The sequence below is a fragment of the Thamnophis sirtalis genome, unplaced genomic scaffold (genome assembly GCF_051295495.1).
Source record: "Thamnophis sirtalis isolate CommonGarterSnake01/CBP01778 unplaced genomic scaffold, rThaSir2_p1.2 scaffold_4, whole genome shotgun sequence".
NCBI classification, from domain to species: Eukaryota; Metazoa; Chordata; class Lepidosauria; order Squamata; family Natricidae; genus Thamnophis; species Thamnophis sirtalis.
Genome location: NW_028261384.1, coordinates 140,968,091 through 140,995,354, shown reverse-complemented (window position 1 = coordinate 140,995,354; position 27,264 = coordinate 140,968,091). Strand labels below are relative to the sequence as shown.

The following is a 27,264-nucleotide window of genomic DNA, read 5'->3' as shown; positions in this document are numbered from 1 at the left end:
TAAGGCATTGTCTGCTTCAACTGGCTTGCTGGCCTCATCCTGGAAACGTCTTAGTTTATTTTAGCCGGTTTTTCGAAGCTGCCTCTCAGGTGGCAGTTCCCGCGGGCAAATTAGGAGGCTGTGGAAATATGCTAAAACTTTTTGGTTTTCCACTTCGGCACAATTGGAACCAGATTTTGATGGGCTTTTGAGGAAGAGGAAGGGGGGTGGGATAAGGAAGGCGAGGACAATAGAAAGAAAGGGAAGAGGGAAGGGCAATGGAAAAGAGGAAAGGAAAGGAAAGGCGAAAGAGGGAGGGAAAGGAAGAGAAACGGAAGAGAAAGAAAAGGAAAGAGGGAAGGGGAAAGGAAAGAGGGAAGGCAAGGGAAGTGCAGGCAGTGGCGAAAGAGGGCCAAGAGCAGAGCCTCTCTAAGGGATGGCACTTCAGAAGAAAGAAAGTTGGTAGAAGAGGGGAGGGAAGGCGGAGTGAGGCCCCTGGGCAAAGGGTGGACGGGACCTGAGAGGAGATTTTTTAAAAAAGTGCCCGCCAGTTTTTTAAACAAATTGCAGCCCCAAACAGCCCTAGAAACACTTAAAACTGGCCTCTGCTCCGGTTTTTCCCAAGCTGCCACTTAATTCTGGACCCAGCCCTCCTTTTCCCTCTGCGGTCTCTCGCTTCCCCCCCCCCCAATGTACATTTCTTCCCCCTCCCTCCTTCGCAATGCCCAAAGGCCTGGGAATCCCCGTGCCCTGACCTCACCCAGCTTGTAAGGGCAGAGTTTGCAAACCGGCGGGGATTGTGTGTGTGGGGGGCTGTCATTCCCACCCCCCACCCCCGGCAGGGCTCCTTGCCAGGGGATGCTCTTGTGGTCTGGTAACCGCCTGGAAGACAAACACCCCCCCCCTGCTGTCCGTCCCCCCCTTTCCTGTTCACAGCAACAGGCTGGAGTTGACAGCTGGCTGTCAGGCTCCTTTTCGAAAAAACCCCTTCGATGGTGGAGAAGGCTGGTGGAGAAGGCGCAGAGTTTAGAAACGTCCCAGCTCACTTCTTTTCCCCATGGACGCACGGGACAGATTTTTGAAGACAAAATCGAGCCTTCCTGCCCCCCCCTAATCCATAAATCTTCCCTGCGTCACCAAATAGGCATTTCCCCCCCCCTCCACTTCTCCTTACCGCTCCCTTCCCCCGCACTTTTTAAAAAAAAAATATATTTATTTATCCTCCCCGATTAAGATTTCTCACTAATGGGAAATGGCTGTTATTCTCTCCGCCATTAACTGACATAGATTAAAAAAAGGCCCCCGTTCTTTTATTATTATCATCAGTTATTTTTGCTTTTCAAATTGGCTGCCCAGTTTTTCTCTCTTCCCCCCCCCCCCTTTTCCTTTTTAGTATTAACTTGAAACACATAAAACGCTGTTTGTCTAAGTAGGCTTGGTTTATTATAATTTGCAGTTATGGCTACTCATCTGCATTCCTTCTCTCTCTCTCTCTCTCTCTCTCCCCTCCCCTTCCCATTTCCTCCCCAAATCCTTTGTTAGCTTTATATAATATATATTTTCAAGGTAGGGAGTAGAAATATCACGTGTGTGGAAAATTCTAGTTGATTGCCTGCCAAATATAAGAATCTTCTGCGCATGTGTGCCAATATTATGATTAGAAGTGGGGGGGCGGTGGGGGGTGGGGGGTGGAGAAGCAGGGGGAGCAAGAAAGCGTGGAAGAAGTAGGCAGAGAGAGAGAGAGAAAAAAAGATTGATAGATGAATTAGAAATTGACAAGAGTTGTGGGGGAGGGGGTGTCTGGCTTAGAAACCCTATCCTGATGTATTTCGGGGCCCCCTCCTCTGCTATTTGTCAATCCCATCCCATCAGAAGCGGAAGGAAGGTGGCGTTGTAAGAGGGGGAAATGCAACAAGGTGAAGCTTCTTTGGAGGATTCAAGAGATAAATGTTGTATTGTCAGAAGGAGCTAGGGTTGGGCCAGATGCACAAAAAAAATGTAATATATGTGTGGGTGTGGGGGTGGGTGGGATGGGAAGTGGAGGATGGTGGTGGGGTGGAATGTCATCCTTGCACCCCTTATTCACGAAGTTGAACGGGTTTTTTTTTTCCTTTTTTTGTTGGAACCGAAAAGGGGGCGACAAGCTTCCATTTATCTGCAAGATGCTTTGTTGTGTGTGTGTGTGTGTGTGTTTTATAACAGCATAATAATACTTGCTCGGCTGAGCAAGGATTGTATTGTAAATGCTTCCCATGCTTCCTCTCCCCTCCCCCTTTCTCCCTTCCCCATTTGAGAGGATGCCTGCAATGGAGCATTGGTTAAGCCCAATGCCTGCCTGAACCCTTGCTTTTAATTGGGAAGGGGGGGGAATAGATTATTCCCCCCCCCAATTGCCTTGTGAGTGGGAAAGAAAGCCCCTGTGGCAAGGGGGGAGAGCCCACGTATCTCGGCTCTTTGACAAAGAGAGGAGGGTGGGCGTGTGTGTGTGTGAGTGTGAGGGGGGGGGAAGAGAACCGGGTCTGAAATAGGACGAGGGGATTGGGCACACAATGCCCAGTGTCTCCCCGCAGGCCTGATTTAGCTCCGGGGAGTCTATTTTAGACTTTGGCAGGCTTTTTCGATGGAGGGAGGGCTGGCGTTGGTTGGCAGGAGCGAAGCCGTTGGGATATAAAACGATCAGGTTGGGTCGGAAAAGGCTGGATGGGTACCAAGACCTGTCACCCGCTCTGTTGACCTACCGCGGTTGGGCACAGCCTTCTCTTTCCCCTGCCCCACTCATCATGCCGGCGGCTTCCTCCTCCTCCTCCTCCTGCCTGCCTTCCTCCCCTGTCTGTTTAATCTTTTGACCTGAAGGGACTCCCCCTGCGGGAGCACAAGGAGGGCCCCACTTTAGCCTCCCGCCGTCCCGTTTAGCCTGCGACCTCTTCGGCAGTGCGGTTGGCGCGGGGAGCCAATTAGTGCCAGCTGTGATTTATACAGGAGCTTCTGTGTGTGTCCTGTGGGTTAGGGAGGCGGGGTGGAAGGCACAGGAGCGGGTTGGCGATGGAGGGGGCGGGCAAGGGCAAGGCGTAAGACACCCCCCCCTCTCCCCTCCGACAACACATTGTGTTGTAGGTCATCCAGCAGACATGGGGTGGCAGCGACTCCCGGCTGCCCCGATGGTCTCTCTCTCTCTCTCTCTCGCAGCAGCGTTGAAGGCTTTTATTTCTGTACTTCCTGTGCCGTCTGTCTGGGCTGGGACTCATCCATCACTGCCAATTGCAGGGATTTATGGGGAAGGGGGCTAAGTCTGGGCCGCCAGCGTGGGCCGGATCCAGCCATTAAGCACCACATGACGTGACTTTGAGACGATACCACCCCCCCCTTGGGAAGCGAAGCCAGGAAATGTCCCTGGTGACTTTGTGACAAAGCTTTGGGTAGGGAAATTGGAAAAGACATCGGAAAGTCGCTTTGTGGTGGGTTTTTTGTGTGTGTGGGTCGGAGAGTGACTTTGCATCTTCGACGTATTGATCCTCGCGGGGGTCTGCTGTGCGATGGGATCGGTGACGGCGTCGGCGTCCTTCCAACCTAACGGATCAGGAAGCCGCCCCGCGGGCTCATTTTTCCCTGAAGGGGGTTGTAAGTTAAGGATGAAAATACTTAAGTTGATAGAGGGTCCCTCCTGCTTGAGCAGGGGGTTGGACTAGAAGACCTCCAAGGTCCCTTCGATCCCTTCCAGCTCTATCCTGATTACATATTTGTCTGAAATAGTATATAGGGCCTCCTGCTTGAGCAGGGGGTTGGACTGAGAAGGTCCCTGCCAGCTCTATTCTGATTTGAGTCATTGATTGAAATAGAGGCAGTCCTTGACTTACAATGTTGGTTTAGTGACCGGAATTAACAACGGCACTGAGAAAAGTGACTTTTATGACCGTTGTCCCATATCTGTGATCCTTGCAGCGTCCCCACAGTCCCGTGACCATAATTGAGGCAGCTGGCAACTGGCTCCGATGTAGGATGGTTTTAGCGTCTCCTGGGGGGTCACGGGATCCCCTTTTGCAACCTCCTGACCCACAAAGTCAATGGGGAGGCCAGATTCACTTAGCGACCGTGTGACTAACTTCACTTAACCACCGTGGCAAGAAAGCTTGTAAAAAAAGCGGCAAAATCCGCTTAGCAATGGTCTTGCTGAACAATGGAAATTTTTTGACTCCGATGAGGTCGTAAGTCGAGGACTGCATGTGTTTTTATGTCAAATAGATTCACAGTGGAGACAGAACTGTTTTTTTTTCTTTCTTTCTTTCTTGATAGTTGGTGGTAACTCAGGTTGCCGGGATTCAGTGCTGAATTTTGGGGCCAGGATCCCCAATATATTGGGGGGCTGCAGAAGAAGAGTTTGATCACCTTGACAAGGTGATCAGTTCCTGTTTTAAATGCTAATTTAAAATGCTAAATAAAAGTCGGGACTTTTGAGCCTTCCCGGTACGTAACTTTCTGGGTTTGAATTAGAATTAAAATTAGAATCACAGAGTTGGAAGGGGGCCTTGCAGGTCTTCTAGTCCAACCCCCTGCTCAGGGAGGAAACCCTAGACCATTCCAGACAAGTGATTGTCCAAACTCTTCTTAAACCCTTCCAGCGATGAAGCACCCACAACTTCTGGTGGCAGGCTGTTCCATTGGTTAATTATCCTCCCTGTTGGGAAGTTTCTCCTTAATTCCAGCTTGCTTCTCTCCTTGATGAATTTCCACCCGTTGCTTCTTGGTCCTTCCCTCGGGTGCTTTGGAGTATAGCTTGACTCCCTCTTCTTTGGGGCAGCCCCTCAAATATTGGAAGATTGCTATAATGTTACCCCAAATCCTTCTCTTCATTAAACTAGACATCCCCCAGTTCCAGCAACCATGGCTTCCTGCCTAAGCAGGGGGTTGGACTAGAAGACCTCCACGGTCCCTTCTAACTCATTCTGTTCTGTTATATGGGCATTGAGATCTCTTTTATGCTCAATTGATGGAGTAGAGATCAGATGGGATCCTTCTCATTTTGGGCTGATTACAGATGGGTCTTTGCTTCGTTTAGATTCTAGATCGGGGTCTCCAAACGTGGCAACTTGTGGACTTCAACTCCCAGAATTCCCCAGCCGGCATGGGGGGAAACCCTGGGAGTCGAAGTCCACAAGTCTTTCAAAGTTTTCCCAAGTTTGGAAACCCCTATTCTAAATTAAGACTTGTGTAGTAATTTTACACGAGATATATAAATAGTCCTCAAGGAGTGGTGCGGTGGCCTAGAATATATCTGCTGAACAAAATTCCGCATTGGCAACAGGAAGAGCATCCGGCCATTAAAACACTCTGCTATCTCCGCTCAGTTGCCCAGACTCCATCCCGCAAGGGATTATGGGGTCATTAAATGAAGATGATGATGATATAAATAGTCCTCAAGTTATAACTGGTTGTTTAATGAATGTTTGGGGCTATGGCTCAGAAAGGATGATTTTTAGGCTTGTAAAGCGTTTCTCATCCTTAAAATCTCTCCTTTTCTCTCTCTCTCTCTCTCTCTCTCTCTCTCTCTCTCTCTCTCTCACTCTCATTCACTCACTCACACACACACACACACACACACACACAGACACACACACACACACACACGGACATGACCCCATGTTTGTTTGCTTGGCGACCAGTTTCACATGTACAACTTTTGCAGTATCCCACAGCCCTGTAACCGCCATTTGTGATCCTCTTTTGCCAGTTTCCGACATTTCGGAGAGTAGGTTCACACTTAACGACCGTGTGATTTGCTTAACTACTCTGTGCCTCGGACCTATGACTTCTTGGTTCTCTTAACGGACCTCTGTAAAAAAATGGGTCCAGTCATATGGTCGCCTCAAACTTTTAAATGCCTTTGCCATGAGGGCTCACGGCAGGATCTCCGGTCCCAACGGTGGTCGTAAGTCAAGGACTACCTGTAGAAAGAATTCTAGCCGGCGTGCAATGGAGACGAAAGCTCATATTTCTCCTGTATATAATGTCATATTCCCCGCAGGCGGTGAATTAGCGCATCGGGGCTTAGTCGTAATTTATCTTGCGTTCCAGTTTAACGCGGGGGATACCTAGGACTGTGATCAGCCGGTCCCTGGCTTTAAATCACTCAGGTAAATTAAAATACAGCCAAGATCTCAGCCGTGGGTCGATTTCAACTCCCAGAATTCCCCAGCCGGCTTTCAAAACTCACTTTAACAACTGTCTCGCTTAGCGATGGACATTTTGGGCTCGATAAGTGGGTCGTGAGTCAAAGGGGCTCTTCCCCCCCCCCCAAAGAGGCAATTGGACTTGTTTTTTCCTTGAACTCGTTTTGCTTCTCATCCAAGAAGCTTCTTCAGCTCTGTCTTAAGTCAACGGAGATTGTCCATCATTCAGGTTCCAAAGATGGTTTTTCCAAAGGCAACAGAACTTCCGTGGTTTTTTTTTTTGCTTGAAGAGGTTTCGCTTCTCATCCAAGAAGCGTCCTCGGTTCTGAACGGATGGCGGAGAATGGAAGGATTTATATTTATATAGGATGGCGGCAAGGAATATTAATCCTTCCATTCTCCACCATTCGTTCAGAACTGAATGAGAAGTGAAACCTCTTCAAGCAAAAACTTAAAAGTGCCGGTTGCCTCTTGAAAAAGCACCAGCTGGACCATGAAAGGAAAAGGGGAGAACTAACAGAAAGGTTAATTTTTATCTAGCATCCCATATTTGTTTTTGTTTTTTTAATTAATCTAGGTTTATTTACAGGCAGTCCTCGACTTAGCAACAATTCATTTAGTAGACCGTTCAAAGTTACAATAATTATTATATTCACTCTCCTAGATATAGAGAGTTCTCGTATGAAATCATATCAGATTTCATTTTTGTTCTGGCTTTACCTTGTCTTTGTCCTGGCCATGCTTTTTGGGAACACAGGCAGTCCTCCACTTACAACAGCTCATTTAGTGACCAAAGTGACAACAGCACTGAAAAAAAGGGACTTAACGACCGCTTTCCCCACTTAACGACCGTTGCAGCATCCTCCGTGGTCACGTGATCAAAATTGAGATGCTTGGCAACTGGTTCCTATTTATGACGGTCGCAGCATCGTGGGGTCACGCAACCCTCCTTTGTGACCTTCTGACAAGCTGGATTCACTTAACAGCCGGGTTACTGGTTAGTGTACATTCAAAATGACAAATGTTCTATTTTCTATTCTGTTAATATTCTATTCTACTTTATTCTGTTCTATTTTATATTCTGTTCTATTCTGCTATTCTTTTCTATTCTTCCTCATTCTGTTCTGTTCTAATCTATTCTATTCCATTCCATTCCATCTATTCTTCCTCATTCTATTCTGTTCTATTCTAATTCTATTAATTCTGTTCTATTCTTTTCCATTCCATTCTATTCTTCCTCATTCTATTCTGTTCTATTCTAATTCTATTAATTCTGTTCTATTCTATATTCTCTTCTATTCCATTCCATTCCATTCTATTCTATTCTAAATTCAAATTGTGGTCCCATGTGAAGGCCCGCTCTGTATTTCCAACGGATCAAAGCAGTGCCTGTGTCATTCCTGGTGATGGTGAACTCAACCGTCGGCTTTTAAGAGTGTCACCTGGCTGGGCTGCCTTTGAACCTCGCCTCGAACCTGTCGCGGGAACCGAACCTGAAAGGCCCATCATGCAGAGTACAGAAGCCGTTGATCTTCGCATGGTTTTTCTGACTGCATGAAAAGCCAGACGTTCAGCCAAGGCAAGCATGCGAGGTGTTCAGAGGTCTTGTTTGGATGGGTGGGTAGGCAGAAAGATTGAATGAAGGCTTAAAGGTTTCGGAGAAAGCTGCAGGCGTAAAACAGCACTTTAAAATCCAGGCAATCCTTTGTCTAAAACCGAGGCGCCCCCTAAATGCCCGCGGGATGGTCAGCTATCCCGTAAGGATTACGGTTGTCTAGGCTGTTGAACCCGAATGGGAAAAGGGCCCCCGTCTGTTCCCCCAGGAATTTGGAACATAGAATCCTAGGGCTGGAAGGGACCTCTGAGGTCCTGTAATCCAACCCCCCCTGTACAAGCCGGAGAACCTACGCAAGTATTCCCCGACTTACGAGCCCCATATTTCTGTTCCCAAGTGAGGCAGTTGTTACGTGAATTCTCCCTCATTTTTTTGCAACCTTTTCTTGCCCGAGGTGTTAAATGAACGGCTGCAGTTGTCAGAGGAGTGAAAAGGGTGCGAAGTGAATCTGTCTTCCTTCTGCTTGTCGGAAGGTTACAAAAGGGGGATGATCCCATGATCTCAGAACGTCATAAATACGTGTCAGTTGCCAAGCGTCTGAATTTTGATCGCGTGACCATGGGGACACCACAACAGTTGCGAAAAACGGTCGTAAGTCACTGTTTTTCAGTGCCGTTGTAACGGTCGATATCTACGGAGATTCTCAGTCATCCAGGTCATGGTTATCCCAAACCATGCTTGCTTTTTTCTTGAAGCAAGTGGACTTTCTGGGTTTTTTTCCTAGAAAGACATTTCTCTTCCCATCCCAGAAGCTTCTTCAGTTCTGACTGGATGGTGAGGAAGGATTGATACTCCTTGCAGACAGCTGGTCATTTGCATCCTTTTCAGAGGGTCGTTGAGGCCACTTGGAGTCCCAAAGGTGCTTTTTTTCAAGAGGCAAGTGGACTTTCTGTTTTATTTTTTTCTTTGAGGACATTTTGCTTTTCATCCGAGGAGCTTCTTCGGCTCTTGACTGGACGGTGGTGGGGAGGGGAAGGATTTCATTTCCTTTCAGCTTGCAGACAGCTGGTCATTTGCATCCTTTTTAGAGGGTCGTTGAGGCCACTTGGAGGTTTATTTGTGTCTTCTTTAAAGACCTTTCGCTTCTCCTCCAAGAAGCTTCTTCTGCTCTGACTGGATGGTGGGGGAAGGGAAGGATTGATCCTCCTTGCAGACAGCTGGTCATTTGCATCCTTTCAGAGGGTCATTAAGGCCACTTGGAGTCCCCAAAGGTGCTTTTTTTCAAGAGGCAATTGGACTTTCTGGGTTTTTTTTCCTAGAAGACGTTTCCTTTCCCATCCAAGAAGCTTCTTCAGTTCTGACTGGATGGTGAGGAAGGATTGATACTCCTTGGAGACAGCTGGTCATTTGCATCCTTTTTAGAGGGTCATTAAGGCCCTTTGGAGTCCCAAAGGTGCTTTTTTTCAAGAGGCAAGTGGACTTTCTGTTGTTTTTTTTTCTTTTGAGGACGTTTTGCTTTTCATCCGAGGAGCTTCTTCGGCTCTTGACTGGACGGTGGTGGGGAGGGGAAGGATTTCATTTCCTTTCAGCTTGCAGACAGCTGGTCATTTGCATCCTTTTTAGAGGGTCGTTGAGGCCACTTGGAGGTTTATTGGTGTCTTCTTTAAAGACCTTTCGCTTCTCCTCCAAGAAGCTTCTTCTGCTCTGACTGGATGGTGGGGAAGGGAAGGATTGATCCTCCTTGCAGACAGCTGGTCATTTGCATCCTTTCAGAGGGTCATTAAGGCCACTTGGAGGTTTGTCTGTGTCCTCAGGGTCACCTGAGTGGTGCAAAGAAATGTGGAGCCTTCTTGGGACTGCTGAAAGGACACAGACAAACCTCCAAGTGGCCTCAACGACCCTCTAAAAGGAGGCAAATGACCAGGGGTCCGCAAGGCGTATAATATATAAATCCTTTCCCCACCACCGTCCAGTCAGAGCCGAAGAAGATTCTCGGATGAGAAGCAAAACGTCCTCAAAAGAAAAAAAAATCCAGTTGCCTCTTGGAAATAAAAAGCACCTTTGGGACTCCAAGTGGCCTCAATGACCCTCTAAAAAGAATGCAAATGACCAGCTGCCCACAAGGCGCATAAATCCTTCCCTTTGGTTTTTGTTAAGCGGTGACAGCAGGTGATGGATGGGCGCTTCCGATTTGGAGGGGCGGGGGGAACCTTCCCAATGTTGACACTCGGTTGGGGGACGCCCCCACATTAATCACAGCCGGGTTAACGGCCGAGGCTCCCTTGCCCGTTTTGTCTCGGTGAGGCGGCTGAGAAATCGCCGGAGGGGGCTCCGTGAGTCTCTGGAGCATTTAATTACCGCCGAGGTAGACGTAGCTGTCCTGCGATATTAATGGAGTCGGTTCGGCTGCCTGTCGATACGGATCTTCCCTCCGTGCGCGGAGGGGGAAGAAGAGCGGGAGGTTACAAAACTTGTTGGAGGAAAGGAGGATGGAAGGGATTAATGGCCTCTCCTCCTCCTCCTCCTCCTCTTCGGCAGCTGTGAGGTGGAGTTGCTTCTGATTTACAACAATGGGGAACGAGAGGGGAGCTGGCCCCGGTGACTCCTATTAAGGAGTTACATTGCGTTTGCCGTACCTGCAGCATCAAAAGGGACTAGTGCCACTGGTGGCTCTTAACACTTTGTACCAGGCCTTGGGAAATTGGGAGCCTGACCCCTTTCTAGGGGTGGTTGTGTTGTTAACTACATGTTTTCTCCCCCCACTATCTCTGGAAGGGGGGAAGTTCTAATGCACTCTGGCCATAATAAGCCTAGGAGATGTAGGAGAAGGAGCTTGGAGAGTAGGGTTGAGAGTAAAAAAACACCCGTTAAAAAGGCGGAAATAGTAATTGAACTTGCCTGGATAAGGCTGGCAATGCAGGATTCGAATAGAAGAGAATGCTTGTAACTCAGGGTTGAATGGTGGGAGTTCTTGGCGCTCTTGAGCTGGGTTGTTTCCTTGCATGGCCCAGCTATGAAACATCATGGCGGTAGTGGGAGGGGTGGTGGCGGGCAGAGAGAAAGATTTGTGGAATGGGGAAAGGGGAAGGATAACTACGAGGTCCTTGGTGCTGTCTGAAGTTGGTGGTTTTCTCACAGACGTTTCATGACCCAACTAGGGAACATCATCAGTGCTAGAAGGGAGTGGGGTTTGCGGAGAGGAGGAGTAGGTGAAGGACTGTGGGGTCCTTGGTGGTCTCTGAGCTTGGTGGTTTTCTCACAGACGTTTCATGACCCAACTAGGGAACATCGTCAGTGCTACGCGGGATTGGGGTTTGGGAGGAGGAAGAGGAGGAGGAATGTGGGCTCCTTGGTGCTCTCAGTTTGGTGGTTTTCCTGCAGACGTCTCATGACCCAACTAGTGAACATCATCAGTGCTAGAAGGAAGTTAATCAGCACTGACGATGTTCCCTTGCTGGGTCGTGAAACGTCTGCAAGGAACCCCCAAACTCAAGAGACCGCCAAAGACCACCCAGTTGTCTGTTTCGACGTTCCCTCGCTGCTCTTCCCTGCCTGGCCCTTTCCGCGCTGTGGGGTGCCTTTGCTGGCAGAGAATCCAGCCCCTCGGAGGGTTGGCGGCAAGGCTCCAAGAGGACCCCCTCTTGTCCCTCGCCATTGAGCTCGGACGTGGCGCTGAAGCGGTCTCAAAGCAGGTGGTCTCCTTCTGTCGTCTGTCTGTCTTTTTCTTTTTGACGCCTGGGGATCCTTTCCCCCCGTTTTGTATTCCAGACGACGAAGAGGAGGATTTGTGCAGCTTAGAGAGTCCCCTCGTCGTCAAGAAGAAGAAACGAGGGCCGAGGAAGCAGAAGGAGAACAAGCCGGGGAAACCCAGGAAGCGCAAAAAATTAGTAAGTGCCCCCTAACCGAAGCCTTTTTCTCCCTCTCCCACGCGGACCCGTATCCCGTATCGTTGGCGCGTGTATACTATTGCGCCAAGCCAATTCGCCAATAGGACGACTTCTTTAGCGGCGTCCGTTCCTAACCTTAGGTAGAGGAGAACCAGTTTTGGGGCATGGGGGCGGGGTGGGGAAATGGAAGCCGTGCCAGGATTTCTGGCCTTGGTTCTCACCCGCGCAGGGGAGTTGGATCTCCTGTAGTCCTAGCGATGCCTCAATCGGTTCAGAATTGTGTCGGCCAAGAACACCAATTTGAGCCAAGGTGGCGCAGTGGTTAAATGCAGCACTGCAGGCTACTGCTAGATCAGCAGTTCAGCGGTTCAAATCTCACCGGCTCAGGGTTGACTCAGCCTTCCATCCTTCCGAGGTGGGTAAAATGAGGACCCAGATTGTTGGGGGCAATATGCTGACTCTCTGTAAACCGCTTAGAGAGGCCTGAAAGGGCTATGAAGCGGTATATAAGTCTACTGCTATTGCTATATTGCTATTGCTATTGCTCTCCTGTGGGTGACTGCATCGGCAGCCAGTTTCCTTCCAAATATTGGTGGTCACTGGGAAAAGGGGGTCCTTCCCAGAGGTGGGATTCACCCCGGTTCTATGGCATCACTTTTTTTAAAGCCCAAAGCGCATGCGCAGAAGGCCCATGCGGTCACATTTGCGAACCACCCCCTGGCCCTTCCAAGACCCTGGTCCCAGGCCACGTAGCGCCGGGAGCCAAGTTACTTGAAGGCCCACCTTTTTCCCAGTGACATCTATGTGACTCACCAGAGCAGGGAGGCAGGAGATGTTAGGGGTCTCCTTCCTTGAGTGGGACTCAAAAGAAGGGCCTTCTCTCTCCCTCTCTGCAGAGATAAGATCCCCCCCCCCCTTTTGATGCCCTCTTCCAAGTCCCGGGGACCCTAGAATTAGACCATCAAGGGGTCGGCATAATTGCTGTTTGCCAGAAGGATTTATTGCGGGGAAGGGAGTTGGGCAGATTATATACATGTTCTTAATAAATAATAAAAATTGCTGGGTGTGAAAAGGTTCTGCCTGGGTCAGAGGCATAGCGGATGGATGAAATAGCAAAAAAAAAAAAGATCGCATTTTCACTTTTAATCACACAACAGCCCGAAGTAAAATCTGTTCTTAGTTTCTTTCGCGCTTAGAACGAGTTTTTATTGTTGTAAAAAATTGCCATTGTAATCTACCGAGTTTCCCCGAAAATAAGACATGGTCTTATTTTCTTTGGATTCCCCCACCCAAAATAATTATTTTTGGGGTGGTCTTATAACTTTTGACGTGCAGGAAGCGGCGAGTGCGGTCACCTCATGGCTGCTGGTGTGTTGCAATATTTTTTTGGGGGGAGGGCTTATTTTCAGGGGAGGGCTTATTTTAGCGCACGCGCTCGAAAGCCCAATTGAGTTTATTATCCAGGGAGGCCTTATTTTCGGGGAAAACGGGGTATGTTTCTGACTTACAAGCTGCCCAGAATCATTGGGTGAGATGGGGCGGCTATAGAAATCAAACAAAATAAATATCTGTGTAAATCAGAGGTGGGGAAAGATGGCCCCTTTACCACCTGCGGATTTCGACTACCCAGAATTCCCCGAGCACGGCTGGCTCAGGAATTCTGGGAGTCGAAGTCCACGGGTCATAAAGAGGCCATCTTTCCCCACCCCCTGGTGTGTGGAGCGTTGGAAGCTTTTCTGCATCTCCTCTTCGCATTGACCAAAAAAATCCCCCCAGACTGTTTCATTCGTTTGCCAAGTCGTTATGTCACAATGAAATCGGAAGGGGGGGGGGACTGTGGTCCTGGCACGGGGGGGGGGGGGGGGCTTCTTCTCCTCCGTGCTCAGCAGGGATAGCTGGCCTCTTAATTAATGCTAACGATCTCACTTCTTGCCTTGGGCTCTGGTTTTTTTTTTTTTTTTTCCCTTTTTCTTTTCCCCCTCTTGGCAGGTCAGTGAGGATGAGTTTGAGTCCGACCGAGAGGAGTATCGGGCCAAGTCGGAGAGCGGGGGCAGTGACTATGGGGGCGTTGGGAAGAAGAAACGGCGCAAACACCGGGAGAAGAAAGAGAAGAAGACCAAGCGGCGGAAAAAGACGGAGGAAGACGGAATGCAAAAGCCAAAGGTGGGAAGGATGCAGGGGGGCCTTGGATCCCTGTCGTCGTCGTCGTTGTCGTCGTCCTCCTCCTCCTCCTCCTCCTCCTCCTCCTCCTCCTCCTCCTCCTCCTCCTCTCTCCCTCTCCTCCTCCATGGCTGATGGGGTGGGGTGGAGTTGCCGGACAGTGAAAGCTCCAGCTCCACAGCTGTGTTGGGTGCTGCTTGTAATAGAAGAGTCTTCCCAGACCGCTCAGCTTCCCCTGGGAACAGACAGAAGAGGGTTTCATGGGGCTTAGGCGTGGGGAGGTCAGGCTAACGGCCCTTGCCACTACGCAAGGATTCAAGGCTACTTCCCCACTTGACTCCGCCTTGCCTTGCGTTTCCCAAATTCCCAACATGTACAAGAGCAATTAGCTTCAGGCTGAAAGGGGGGGGGGCTGATAGGACTCCCCCTCTGCTGATCCCCTATTTTTCTCCTGTGCTGCAAAAGAAAAGAGACTGAAGTCCTTTCTCTCCCTCCCTCGCTCTCCCTCTTTCTTTCATTCTTTCTTTCTTTCTTTCTTTCTTTCTTTCTTTCTTTCCTTTCTCTTTCTTTCTTTCCTATCTTTCTTGTCTTTTTCCTCCCTCCCTTTCTCTCTCTCTCTCTCGCTTTCTTTCCTATCCATCTTTCTTATCTTTTTGTCTCCTTCCTTCCTCCCCTCCCTCCCCTTCCTCTTTCTTGTCTTTTTCCTTCCTTCCTCCCCTTTTCTTTCTTTCTTTCTTTCTTTCTTTCTTTCTTTCTTTCTTTCTTTCTTTCTTTCTTTCTTTCTTTCTTTCTTTCTTTCCTATCCATCTTTCTTATCTTTTTGTCTCCTTCCTTCCTCTCCTCCCTCCCCTTCCTCTTTCTTGTCTTTTTCCTTCCTCCCCCTTTCTTTCTTTCTTTCTTTCCTTCTTTCTTTCTTTTCTTTCCTTCTTTCTTTCTCTTTCTTTCCTATCTTTCTTGTCTTTTTCCTCCCTCCCTTTCTCTCTCTCTCTCTCTTTCCTATCCATCTTTCTTATGTTTTTGTCTCCTTCCTCCCCTCCCTCCCCTTCCTCTTTCTTGTCTTTTTCCTTCCTTCCTCCCCTTTTCTTTCTTTCTTTCTCTCTCTCTCTCTCTCTCTCCTATACTTTCCTATCTTGTCTTTTTCCTCTTTCTTTCTTTCTTTCTTTCTTTCTTTCTTTCTTTCTTTCTTTTTTTCTTTCTTTCTTCCTTCCTTCCTTCCTTTCTTTCCTATCCATCTTTCTTGTCTTTTTGTCTCCTTCCTCCCTTCTGTCTCTCTCTCTGCCTCTACTTTGCTCTTTGGGGGGAATGTCCTGAGACTTTCTGTCCCTTCCTTCGAAGGTGGAGCAGAAGTCCTCGGCCCAGCTGCTCATGACTTGGGGCCTGGAAGACGTTGACCATGTTTTCACCGAGGAAGACTACCATACCTTGACAAACTACAAAGCCTTCAGCCAGTTTATGAGGTGGGTTCTTGCATATCAGCCGGTGGGCGAGGTGGTGGGGGGGGGGGCGAGGGAAACGCCACCCAGCAGGTTTTCAGGTTGATGGTTGAAATTTCTCACGGTCAAGTGATTACCATTTGCACTTTGCCCAGCCGGCTTCCGACAAGCAAAGTCAATGGGGGAAGTCGGACTCGCTTAATGACCGAAGGATTCATTTAACAACTGCAGTGGTTTGCTTAACTGTGGCAAAAAGAGGTCAGGAAATGGGGGTAAACTCACTTAACAACTGCCTGGCCTCCATTGTGGCCGTAAGTGGAGGGCTACCTGTACCTATCATCTACCTATCATTATCTGTCTATCATCTACCTATCACCTATCATCATCTTTGTATCTCTCTCTTTCTCTCTCTTTGTCCATCCATCCATTATCTATCATCTATCTATCATTGTCCACCTATCATCTATCATTGTGTGTTCATCCATCCATCTGTCCATTATCATCTATTTAACATTATCTATCATCTACCTGTCATTTATCATTATCTTTCTGTGTCCGTCCATCCATCCATCCATCTATCTATCCACTCTCTGCCTGCCTGCCTGCCTGCCTGCCTGCCTACCTACCTACCTACCTACCTACCTACCTACCTACCTCTGTCTGTCTGTCTGTCTGTCTGTCTGTCTGTCTATCTATCTATCTATCTATCTATCTATCTATCTATCTATCTATCTATCTATCTATCTATCATCTTCCATCTATCTTCTACATTCTATCATTATCTGTCTATCTATCTATCTATCTATCTATCTATCTATCTATCTATCTATCTATCCATCCATCCATCCATCCATCCATCCATCCATCCATCCATCCATCCATCCATCCATCTATCTATCTATCTATCTATCTATCTATCTTTCTATCTATCTATCATCTTCCATCTATCTTCTATATTCTATCATTATCTGTCTGTCCGTCTGTCTGTCTGTCTGTCTGTCTGTCTGTCTGTCTGTCTATCTATCTATCTATCTATCTATCTATCTATCTATCTATCTATCTATCTATCTATCTATCATCTTCCATCTATCTTCTTCTATATTCTATCATTGTCTGTCTGTCTGTGTGTCTGTCTGTCTGTCTCTATCCATCTATCTATCTATCCATCCATCCATCCACCCACCCACCCACCCACCCACCTACCTATCATCCATCCGTCCGTCCGTCCGTCCGTCCGTCCATCCATCCATCCATCCATCCATCTATCTATCTATCTATATCTTTCATATTGTCATTTCCTTCTGTGGAGTTTTAATTTGATGAGTCCTTGAGAGGGGGGGCAGCCAGATAAAACGAAGGATGCGTCTTCCGGCCCACTCACCCACAATGCCCAAGTCTCTGCGAAAAGGGTGACTGCTCAAAGAAACCCCCAGTCCCCTTTCTCCATTTCCTCCCCCCCCCACTCCTACCCCCCCCCACCCCTTTCTAATACGATCCTACTCGGGGTGGCCTTAAGAACCCCAACAAGCCTTTTGAGAGCAGAAGGGTTCCTTCTGCTGATCGTCGTCGTCATCTTCTCTGGGGGGAGACGTCTGCTGGAGGGATTGAAATTTCCCACTTGTGCCAAGGGATCTTCTCGTCTCAGCCTCCCTGAGCGGCAAAAGACTCTGGGAAAGCGCGGGGGGGGGGAAGGGGGGGGAGGCGAGACACCTGTCTGGAGAACAGGAAGGGTTTTCCCGCTCCCTTCACTCCTAAGCCGGCTGGTCTCAGTTGGATGCTAATCCCGCAACCTCTGGCGGTTCTCCGTCGCGCGCCCCCGAGACATTTCCTCTGGCTGCCAGCCTGCTCTTCTAGCCAGGCGAGGCTGAGAGCTCACGTCAGCGACAGGGAAGCAGCCCGTGGCCTTGGCAGCCCCCGTGGTCTCTCCCGGCTTCAGCTTGGCGGGCAGAGGCGTGCTCAGCTGCCAACCGACTGCTCTGTGACCGATGGGAGGGGGATCTGGTATACCAGGAATCGCCAGGCCACCTGGGCCTCTTTTGCCTTTTTTCCCCTTAATAAAGGCAGTGATTTATTCCAGGGGGGTAGGGGAGAGAGAACAGGCCTGCCGAAAGTGGGCGGAAGGGATTGGTGGGGAGGAAACCCTCCGCCTGACTCTAATTAGCTGTGAATTGTTGGGCACTTGCCTGGGCGGGAGGAGGCAGACCGTCTGCCTTGCCCGCCTTCCCTGCGGCTGGCGGCTGGCGTGGGGCTGGAATTGGCCGAACGGTCCCTTGATGGAGAGGGAATTCCTCCCGGGGAAAGCCCTGCGGAGACCTTTGATGTCTCCTTCTTGGCTCTCGGGGGAGGCTTCAAGTGACTCTCGACTCTGCTTTGGGGAGGGGCTGCGCTCCTAAAATACCTTAAGAAGGCTCTGGGAGGGGGGGGAGAGAGCTGTGCGATGCTAGCTCCCGTGCCTTGGGCTGCAGGAAGCCGGTGGCCACCGTCCCTTGAGAGAACCGGGGGCTGTGATGTCCCTTGTAGCAACCCTGGAATTGAGGAGGGGGGGAATAAAACCGATCTTGAATCTTGGGGTGATTTGGGGTTTGCCTCAAAGTCATGGAGGCTGCTAAGGCTTGTGTGGGTCTTGCCCAAATGCGATCGGGCGAGTTGGAAGGGACCTCGGAGGTCTTCTAGTCCAACCCCCGGCTCAGGCAGGAAACCCTATAGTACCGTGGCTGTCTAATCTCTTCTTAAAAACCTGACAACGGCACCATGGGGCGGAAAAAATGGGGGGGATTTATGACCGTTTCCCATCCTTACGGCCGTTGCAGTGTTCCTCGTGGCCGCGCGGTCAGAGTTCATACCCCTGGCAGCGGACGGCGTCTTTATGACGGCCGCGGTGTCCTGGGGCTCCTGCGATGGTCCCCTCTTGCGACCTTCCGACAAGCGAAGGCAAACGAGGAACCCGGATTCGTTGAACGACCGTGTTCCTCGCTTAAGAGCTGCCGTGATTCGCTTGCAGCAAAGGTGGCAAAGCTCACGGAGGTTGGGGGCTTACGATGGTGGTCGTAAGTCGAGGAATACCCTGTATTGCAGGGCTGCGTTCGTCTTTCTCTGCAGAGGGGACAGGAAGTGCAGCTAGCAGTTCGTTGGTTCATTGGTTCTGCTATCTTTCGCCCATGCTACATTTCATCTTGGAAGGGGCCTGGGAGGTCATCTAGTCCAGCGGTCTTCGGCCTTTTCGGCTTGGTGGCCTGGATGGAAGGGGGGGGGCACAGCCTTGGGGATTGGGGACCCCTGTTCTAGTCCAACCCCCTGCTCAAGCAGGAAGCCCCCTACCCTTTCACCCAAATGGCTGTCCAGTCTCTTCTTAAAAATCTCCAGGGATGGAGCAATTACAGCTTCTAGTGGCAAGCTGTCCCAAGGGTTCACTCTTCCTACTGTCGGGGAAATTCCTCCTCGATTCCAGGTTGCTCCTCTCCTTGATGAGTTTCCATCCATTGTTTCCTGTCCTGCCTTCAGGGAAAATAGGTTGGCCCCTTCCTCTCCTTTGGGGCAGCCCCTCAAGTATTGGAAGATACTGTCATGTTACCCCTAGTCCTTCTCTTTGCTAGAATTGCACAGTTGGAAGGGGCTTTGGAGGTCTTCTAGTCCAACCCCTTGCTCAAGCAGGGGATCTTATACAGTTTCAGACAAACGGTTGCCCAGTCTCTTCTTGAAAACCTCCAGTGATGGGAGCGCCTACGACTTTCTGGTGGCAAGCAGTTCCACTGGTTAGTTGTGCTAACGGTCAGGAAATTTCTCCTCGGTTCTAAGTTGTTTCTCTCCTTGAATGGTTTCCATCCGTCGCTTCGTCTCTAGCCTTCAGGTGCCTTGGAGAATAGGTGGACCCCCACTTCTTTGGGGGGAGCCCCTCAAATATTGTAAGACTGCTATCACGTCTCCTTCCCACCCCCCCACTCCTTTTCTCTAGACTGGCCAAACCCAGTTCTAGCAACTGTTATGTTTTATCCCCCTCATCGTCCCCCACCTTCTATTTCCTCGATCTGTTTTTAATATTCTACCTCTGGTTTTATTTTATTTTTTTCTTCTTTTTTTCCCCTTTCAAATGCCTGGATGCAGAATTATTCCCATCTGGCTACAGCAAACAACCGAGCTTATAGGCTGGGCTTTTCTTTTATCTTGTGGTTATCCTTGTGTGTTTGCCTCCCCCCCATCCCTCCCCTTGCCACATTCTTCTCTCTCTCTCCTCTCTCTCTCTCTCTCTCACACACACACACACGCACACGGCCAGACCCACTGTGTCTTTTTTATTTTATTTTATTTTTTTGTTCAGGCCTGCCTTTGTTTTCTGCGACACGCCTATTTCTGGAAACCATTTTGAAAATTAAATAAATTCAGATCCCTCCCCTCTGTTGAGCTGGCTGCATATTTTTTTTTTTAATTTTCAATCTCTCTCTCTCTCTCTCCCCGCCCCCACCCACCCCCCTCCCTCCTTTTAAAAGCCTCGCCGAGCTCCGTTATTTCTTTAATGGCATCCCTTTTCTTTAATCGCCCGTCCGCAGTGCATTGTGGGAGGTATCGACCATCAATAATTAAACGAGGCCCCGATCCGCTCGTCAAGATGAGATCATACAGCGCCAGGCGGCCATAAGCAAGGTGGCTTCGTCGGGGGATAAATTTTCGAAACGGTTGGAAGCAAAACCTCCCCCAGGCTGGAAAAACGTGCCCCCCCTAAAATTATTATTTTTTTAAAATATAATAGAAGAGAGAAAAAAATATATTATTGCATTCATACTCCTATGAGATAGAGAGGCCTCACATTAAATAGTATCAAATTTCTTTTTGTTGTTGTTGTTGTTGTTGAGGCTTTGCCTTGCCTTTGTCCTGGCCATGCTTTTTGTAAGTCCTCGACTTACAGCGTCCTCATGATTCCCCTGATCAAAATTCGGACGCTTGGCCAATTGACTCCTCTGTGTTTATGATGGTCGTAGTGTCCCGAGGGCAGGTGAAATTCCCCTTTTGCGACCTCCTGACCAGCAAAGTCCATGAATCGCTTAACAACCAGGTTACTAACTTATCAACCACGGTGTTTCACTGAACGACCGGTAGCCAGAAAGCTCGTAAAACAGGGCAAAATGTCATCAATGCCTTGCTTAACAAAGTTTTGGGCTCCGTTGTGGTCGTAAGTCGAGGACTACCTGCATAGCTCCTTGCATGTCATTCAAGGTCCAAGGTTCAGACTTTTGGCCTGAAATATATATATGTATATATATGTGTGTGTGTGTGTGTGTGTGTGTGTGTGTGTGTATGTGTATGTGTATGTGTATATATATATGTATGTATGTTGTATTTGTGCTGATAAATAAATAAAGGGAGACTAGTATACATCTATTTCAAGCTATTTAGCTCTCATCAGCTAGCCATACCCTTACGAACCTGTGCTGTATTGCATCTTAGGCAGATGTGTTAACCACTAAGCCACAGAGCTTGACTCCTTATCAGCCAAGCCAGGGTGAAAGGTATCTATTTAGATTTACAACCCCTGGTATGCCCCAAATATTGGAGGAAGATCACTACTTCCATTCTCTGTCCTTCGGCTCGTCACAAGAGACCATCCAGACCTTCCTCCCATATTTGGGCATACCGGGGGTTGTAAATCTCTATATCTATCTCTATCTATATATATCTATATCTATATCTATATCTATCTAATCTATATCTATATCTATATCTATCTATCATCTATCTATCTATCTATCTATCTATCTATCTATCTATCTATCTATCTATCTATCTATCTATCTATCTATCTATCTATCTATCTATCTATATTTACAACCCCCGGTATGCCCAAATATGGGAGGAAGGTCTGGATGGTCTCTTGTGATATATATATATGGCATTCCTGTGGGCATATATTTTCCCGCAAATCTATTTTCCCGAATTTAAATGTGGCTTATGACTTCCACAGTGCGGTTGCAAGTAATCTTCCAAACCGTGGTTTGTAAAAGCATCTCGGTTTCTGTTTAGCTCCGATCAACTGCATAACCGTAGTTTGCCCTTAACGCAAGCAAGTATAAAAAAAGTGGAAAGGGGGGGGGGGGCAAATAACTAAGGCGGAATATCAGCAAACAGCCCGAGCCTGTAAAAGAGGACCCGAAGAAAAGCTAAGGCTCACCATGAAGAAAGGCTGGCGACAAAAGCAAAAAAAAAAATAAAAATGAAAAAAAAGCTTCTCCCAACGTGTTAAAAACTAGAGAGAAAAAAAATCAAGGAAAACAATTGGTCCATTGCTGGGAGAAAGTGGCGAGGAGAAGACAAGCAGCAGGGAGAAAGCAGAACTGCTTAGCTGGCTTTTTTGCACCTGTCTATTACGCAGAGGGGGAAAAACAATCCAACCTATCAAAAACAGCACCACAAAAAATACAGATTTGGGACACAAGTGGTGGCAATGTTCCAATATCTTAGGAGCTGCCCCAAAGAATATAGCAATAGCAGGAGACTTATATACCGCTTCATAGGCCTTTCAGGCCTCTCTAAGCGGTTTACAGAGAGTCAGCATATTGCCCCCAACAATCTGGGTCCTCATTTTACCCACCTCGGAAGGATGGAAGGCTGAGTCAACCCTGAGCCTGGTGGGATTTGAACCGCTGACCTGCTGATCTAGCAGTAGCCTGCAGTGCTGCATTTAACCACTGCGCCACCTTGGCTCTTACAGCCAAGAAGAGGGGTGGGTGGGTGGGGTGTCAAGCTATTCTCCAAAGGACCAGAAGGCAGGACAAGAAGCAATGGGTGGAAACTAATCGAGGAGAGACGCAACTTAGAACTAAGGAGGAATTTCCTGACAGTTAGAACAATTCATCAGGGGAACAGAAGTTGCCTCCAGAAGTTGTGAATGCCCCAACACTGGAGGTTTTTAAGGAGAGAATGGATAACCATTTGTCTGAAGTGGTGTAGGGTTTCCTGCCTAAGCAGGGGGTTGGACTAGAAGACCTCCAAGGTCCCTTCCAACTCTTCTATTCTGCTCTTCTATTCAGCCGAGGTGGCGCAGTGGTTAGGGTGCAGTACTGCAGGCCACTTCAGCTGACTGTTATCTGCAGTTCAGCGGTTCAAATCTCACCGGCTCAGGGTTGACTCAGCCTTCCATCCTTCCGAGGTGGGTGAAATGAGGACCCAGACTGTGGGGGCGATATGCTGACTCTGTAAACCGCTTAGAGAGGGCTGAAAGTCTTATGAAGCGGTATATAAGTCTAACTGCTATTGCTATTGCTATTGCTCTACTCTACTCTTATTTCTATTTCTATCTCTATTTATTTCTATTTCCTATTCTATTCTATTCTATTCTATTCTATTCTATGCCATGTCTGAGTAAAAACCAAAGTGGTTCAAAGAAAGGAGAGACAGATCCTCGTAGATCAGACATTCATCCAGATTTTTTTTTAAAAAAACTGCCGTTATTAACCTGGTCGTTAAGCGAATCCGGCTTCCCCATGGACTTTGCTTGTCAGGAACTCACCCCAAAAAAACCAACCCTGGGATCGCGTGACCCGGGACCTGTGACCGTCATAAATAAGAACCAGTTGCCAAGCATCCGAATCTTGGTCACGTGACACGGGGAAAATGCCGCAACGGTTGTAAGTGTGAAAAACGCTCCTAACTCACTTTTTCCCGTGCCGTCGTGACTTCGGACAGTCACTAAATGAAGTCAAGGGCTACCTGTGCAGACCAAAGCTAGGTTGGTCTTGCTGGGATTTGCTGCCAGCCCAAATCCGAGGGATTCATACATCAAGGAATAATAGAGTCGGAAGGGACCTTGGAGGTCTTCTAGTCCAACCCCCTGCTCTCAGGGTTCCTTATACCCGTGATGGCGAAACTATGGCATGTGTGCCCAAAATGGCACACCAAGCCAAGTCACCTGGCACGCACAGCATCGCCTCTTTCTCTTCTGGGTTTCTGGTGCACATGCGACGTGACGATCGGCTGTCCTTTGCGTAAGCGGCAGTGCCGAAAACCGGTGTGCGCATGTGTGCTGGCCAGCTGATCGTCGGGCGCGCATGCACGCCAGAACCTGGAAGTTCGGCTTTTCCAGAGCGCAGCCCTGACACGTGCGTGCACGACATTTCCATGTGAACTTTTTGCCATCACAGCCTTATACTATCTTGGACAAATGGTTGCTCCTTCCTTCCTTCCTTCCTTCCTTCCTTCCTTCCTTCCTTCCTTCCTTCCTTCCTTCCTTCCTTCCTTCCTTCCGTCCGTCCGTGATGGATCACCCACAACGTCTGGAGGCAAGCTATTCAGCAACACAGAGTTGGAAGGGACCTCGGAGGTCTTCTAGTCCAACCCCCTGCTCAGGCAGGAAACCCTGTAGTACCATTTCAGACAAATAGTTGTCTAATCTCTTCTTAAAAACCTGACAACGGCACTGGCGGGATTAAAAAAAGGGGGATTTATGACCGCTTTTCACCCTTACGGCCGTTGTAGCGTTCCCTGTGGCCACGCGGTCAGAATTCAGACCTCTGGCAGGGGGCTTCCTATTTATGACGGCCTCAGTGTCCCGGGGCTCCTGCGATGACCCCATTTTGTGACCATCCAACTAGCAAAGGCAAACGAGGAATCCAGATTCACTGAACGACCGTGTTACTCGCCCTTACCCAGAACCCTATTCCCTTTTGAACCAATGCTCTTAGTAGGCCGAACCCCCTCCCCCACACGGTCGGGTCAGACATGGGCTCTTAGCCTTGACAGCCGAAGTCCTAAAACGCCCAGGCAGGGTGTGTGTATATGTGTGTTTGTGTGTGTGTGGGTGTTTGTGTGGGTGTCTGCAGGGAGCAAGATCCGTAGCTCCGTTTGGCCAGCAGAACGATTGCAAATGATGGATGTCTTCTGCTTGGGGGTGGGGGAGTTCCTTGGCTGTGGGCTGTGGGGGTGTTGAGTTGTGGGGAGGAGATGAAGGCGGGTTGTGGGAGGCGGGGGAGAGCATCAAGAAGCTTGCGCCTGCGGGCTTGCTCTGCCAAGATTTGAGCCTCGTTCCTCCCGCCCCGTTCGCTCGCTCACTCGAGCGCCCCGTCGGCTTTGGTCGGATTAAATGGAGCGTTGGCCTGTTCCAGTTTGGCAGTTCTCCGTCTTCCCTGGAGACTGATAAGAGCCCCTTTAATCCTCCGCTTTGGTGCAAGCTGTGTGTGTGTGTGTGTGTGTGAGAGAGAGAGAGAGAGAGAGAGAGATTCCTGGGGGAGGAGGGAACGGAAGCAATCGCTGTGTGATGTTGCAGCTCGCTGGAGGGGCAAACTCACTCTCATCTCGGCTAGCCATATAAATATATATATATATCTCCCCCCTCTTCCCGAGCGTCTGATGTGACGTGTTTGGAGATTTCCAGCCTAAACTGTTTTCAGAGCGTTTGTTGGACCCACTCAGTGGCTCCTTTCTCACGTTCCCCGTTTAGAACCTGATAAAAATGTTTCTCTTAGCCCTCTCTTTGGGGGTTCCACCACAAAACCGCGCTCGACTAAACCGCGCCCGACTAAACCGCATCGCTGATGTCATCAACAGGGCGACAACAGCGCGGAGACAGAAGCACGCTGTAAACCCTAAACCTAAAATTAACACCTAAACCTAACCCCCCTAAACCTAATCCTAAAACCTAACCCTAACCCTAACCCTTAACCTAACCCTAAACCTAATCCTAACCCTTAATCTAACCCTAAACCTAACCCTAAACCTAACCCTTAACCTAACCTTAAACCTAACCCTAACCCTTAACCTAACCCTAAAACTAACTCTAAAGCTAACCCTAAACTTAACCCTTACCTTAAGTTGAATCGGCTTGCTTTCAAAGCGCTATTTAAAGCGCCCTTCTTTCTCCGCGCTGGCTGTTGTCGGCCAGTTGATGACGTCAACGACGCGGTTTAATTGGGCGCGGTTTAGTCGGGCGCGGTTTTGACGGGTCACGCTCTTTGGGATCCTGCAGGAAGCACAACTATAGCAGTAGACTTATATACCGCTTCATAGGGCTTTCAGCCCTCTCTAAGCGGTTTACAGAGAGTCAGCATATTGCCCCCAACAATCTGGGTCCTCATTTTACCCACCTGGGAAGGATGGAAGGGTGAGTCAACCCTGAGCCGGTGAGATTTGAACCGCTGACCTGCTGATCTAGCAGTAGCCTGCAGTGCTGCATTTAACCACTGCGCCACCTTGGCTCTTAATGCAGCTCCATAATGCAGCTCCTTTCAGCAGGCCCAAGAAGGCTCCATAGCCAGAGGTGGTCTGCTCCCGGTTCGGGTGAACCTATAGTTCCGACCAGTGGTTGTGCCCACTCACCCGCCCGGCGTTATCCCATCCTATATACCATATTTTTGGAGTATAAGACACACTCCCCCCCCCCAAAAAGAAGGTGAAAATCTGGGTGCATCTTACACACCAAATGTAGCCCCACCGGCCCCCACCCTTTGGCCTGTGGTTCCCAGTATAAGACACACCTAGGCGTCTTTGGGGAGGAAAACAAGAGAGAAAAAAGCAAATAGCAAACAGCAAATAACCTCTTTCAGTTTCAACTTCAGCACAGCCTGATGAGCACAAGCAGCTGATCGGCCTTCCGACCATCAGCTGTTTCAGTCTGCATGGATTGCCTATTGCCGCTTCTGCACCCCATTTTCCACCCATTCCGATCCCCGCCGCCCGGAATGGGTGGAAAATGGGGAGCCCGGAAGCGGAGGCAGCAATAGGCGATGGCAATCCCTGCAGCCTGAAACAGCTGAGGGTCCGGAGGCCGATCCAATCGGCTTATAAATAAATTTATCTACATCTACATCTTATCTACATCTAGGGTTAGGGTTAGGTTAAGGGTTAGGGTTAGGTTTAGGGTTAGGTTTAGGGTTAGGTTAAGGGTTGGTTTAGGGTTAGGTTTAGGATTAGGTTAAGGGTTAGGTTAAGGGTTAGGTTTAAGGTTAGGTTAAGGGTTAGGTTTAGGGTTAGGTTTAGGATTAGGTTTAGGGTTAGGTTAAGGGTTAGGGTTAGGGTTAGGTTTAGGGTTAGGTTAAGGGTTAGGGTTAGGGTTAGGTTTAGGATTAGGTTAAGGGTTAGGGTTAGGGTTAGGTTTAGGGTTAGGTTTAGGGTTAGGTTTAGGGTTAGGTTTAGGATTAGGTTAAGGGTTAGGGTTAGGGTTAGGTTAAGGGTTAGGGTTAGGTTTAGGGTTAGGTTAAGGGTTAGGTTTAGGGTTAGGTTAAGGGTTAGGTTTAGGGTTAGGTTTAGGATTAGGTTAAGGGTTAGGTTTAGGATTAGGTTAAGGGTTAGGTTTAGGGTTAGGTTTAGGATTAGGTTAAGGGTTAGGGTTAGGGTTAGGTTTAGGGTTAGGTTAAGGGTTAGGGTTAGGTTTAGGGTTATGTTAAGGGTTAGGTTTAGGGTTAGGTTAAGGGTTAGGTTTAGGGTTAGGTTTAGGATTAGGTTAAGGGTTAGGTTTAGGGTTAGGTTTAGGGTTAGGTTAAGGGTTAGGTTTAGGGTTAGGTTAAGGGTTAGGTTTAGGGTTAGGTTAAGGGTTAGGTTAAGGGTTAGGTTTAGGGTTAGGTTAAGGGTTAGGTTTAGGGTTAGGTTAAGGGTTAGGTTAAGGGTTAGGTTTAGGGTTAGGTTAAGGGTTAGGTTTAGGGTTAGGTTTAGGATTAGGTTTAGGATTAGGTTTAGGGGGGTTAGGTTTAGGTTTAGGGTTTACAGCGTGCTTCTGTCTCCGCCCTATTGTCGCCCTGTTGATGACGTCAGCTACGCGGTTTCGTCGGACGCGGTTTAGTGGAGCGCGGTTTTGTGGTGGAACCGGAGTTTAGAGGACATCGGCCTGGCAGCTCTCCAAGCCTGCTAAAGGTCTGTAGTGGTGAAATCTGGTGAGAGACTCTTGGCCGGGACTTTGCTGGAGAGGAATCCCCTTTAAATAAAAGGGGTTTTATCGGGACGAGGAGTCGGCTTCGTGCTTTTGGGAAGCCCAGGGCAGAACCCTTGGTCATGAAGGCGAGGGAACATTGGCCTGGCCATCCAGGCGTCCTTTAGGTCGGAACTCAAGGCAGAGCGTCGGCTTCCTTTCCCAGGCGGAATTAACACGACTCTTTTGTTTTCCCCTCTCC

At 48.8% G+C, this 27,264-nt stretch overlaps 1 protein-coding gene across 1 annotated transcript in view; it reads left to right on the top strand.

Moving 5' to 3' along the window:
- Positions 1–27,264, top strand: part of CHD3 (chromodomain helicase DNA binding protein 3) — an 87,786-nt gene that overhangs the window by 8,277 nt on the left and 52,245 nt on the right. Inside the window, 3 exon segments of the mRNA XM_087715027.1 lie at positions 11,467–11,585; positions 13,575–13,748; positions 15,081–15,224. Of these exon segments, the coding sequence (XP_087571153.1) occupies positions 11,467–11,585; positions 13,575–13,748; positions 15,081–15,224 (437 nt within the window).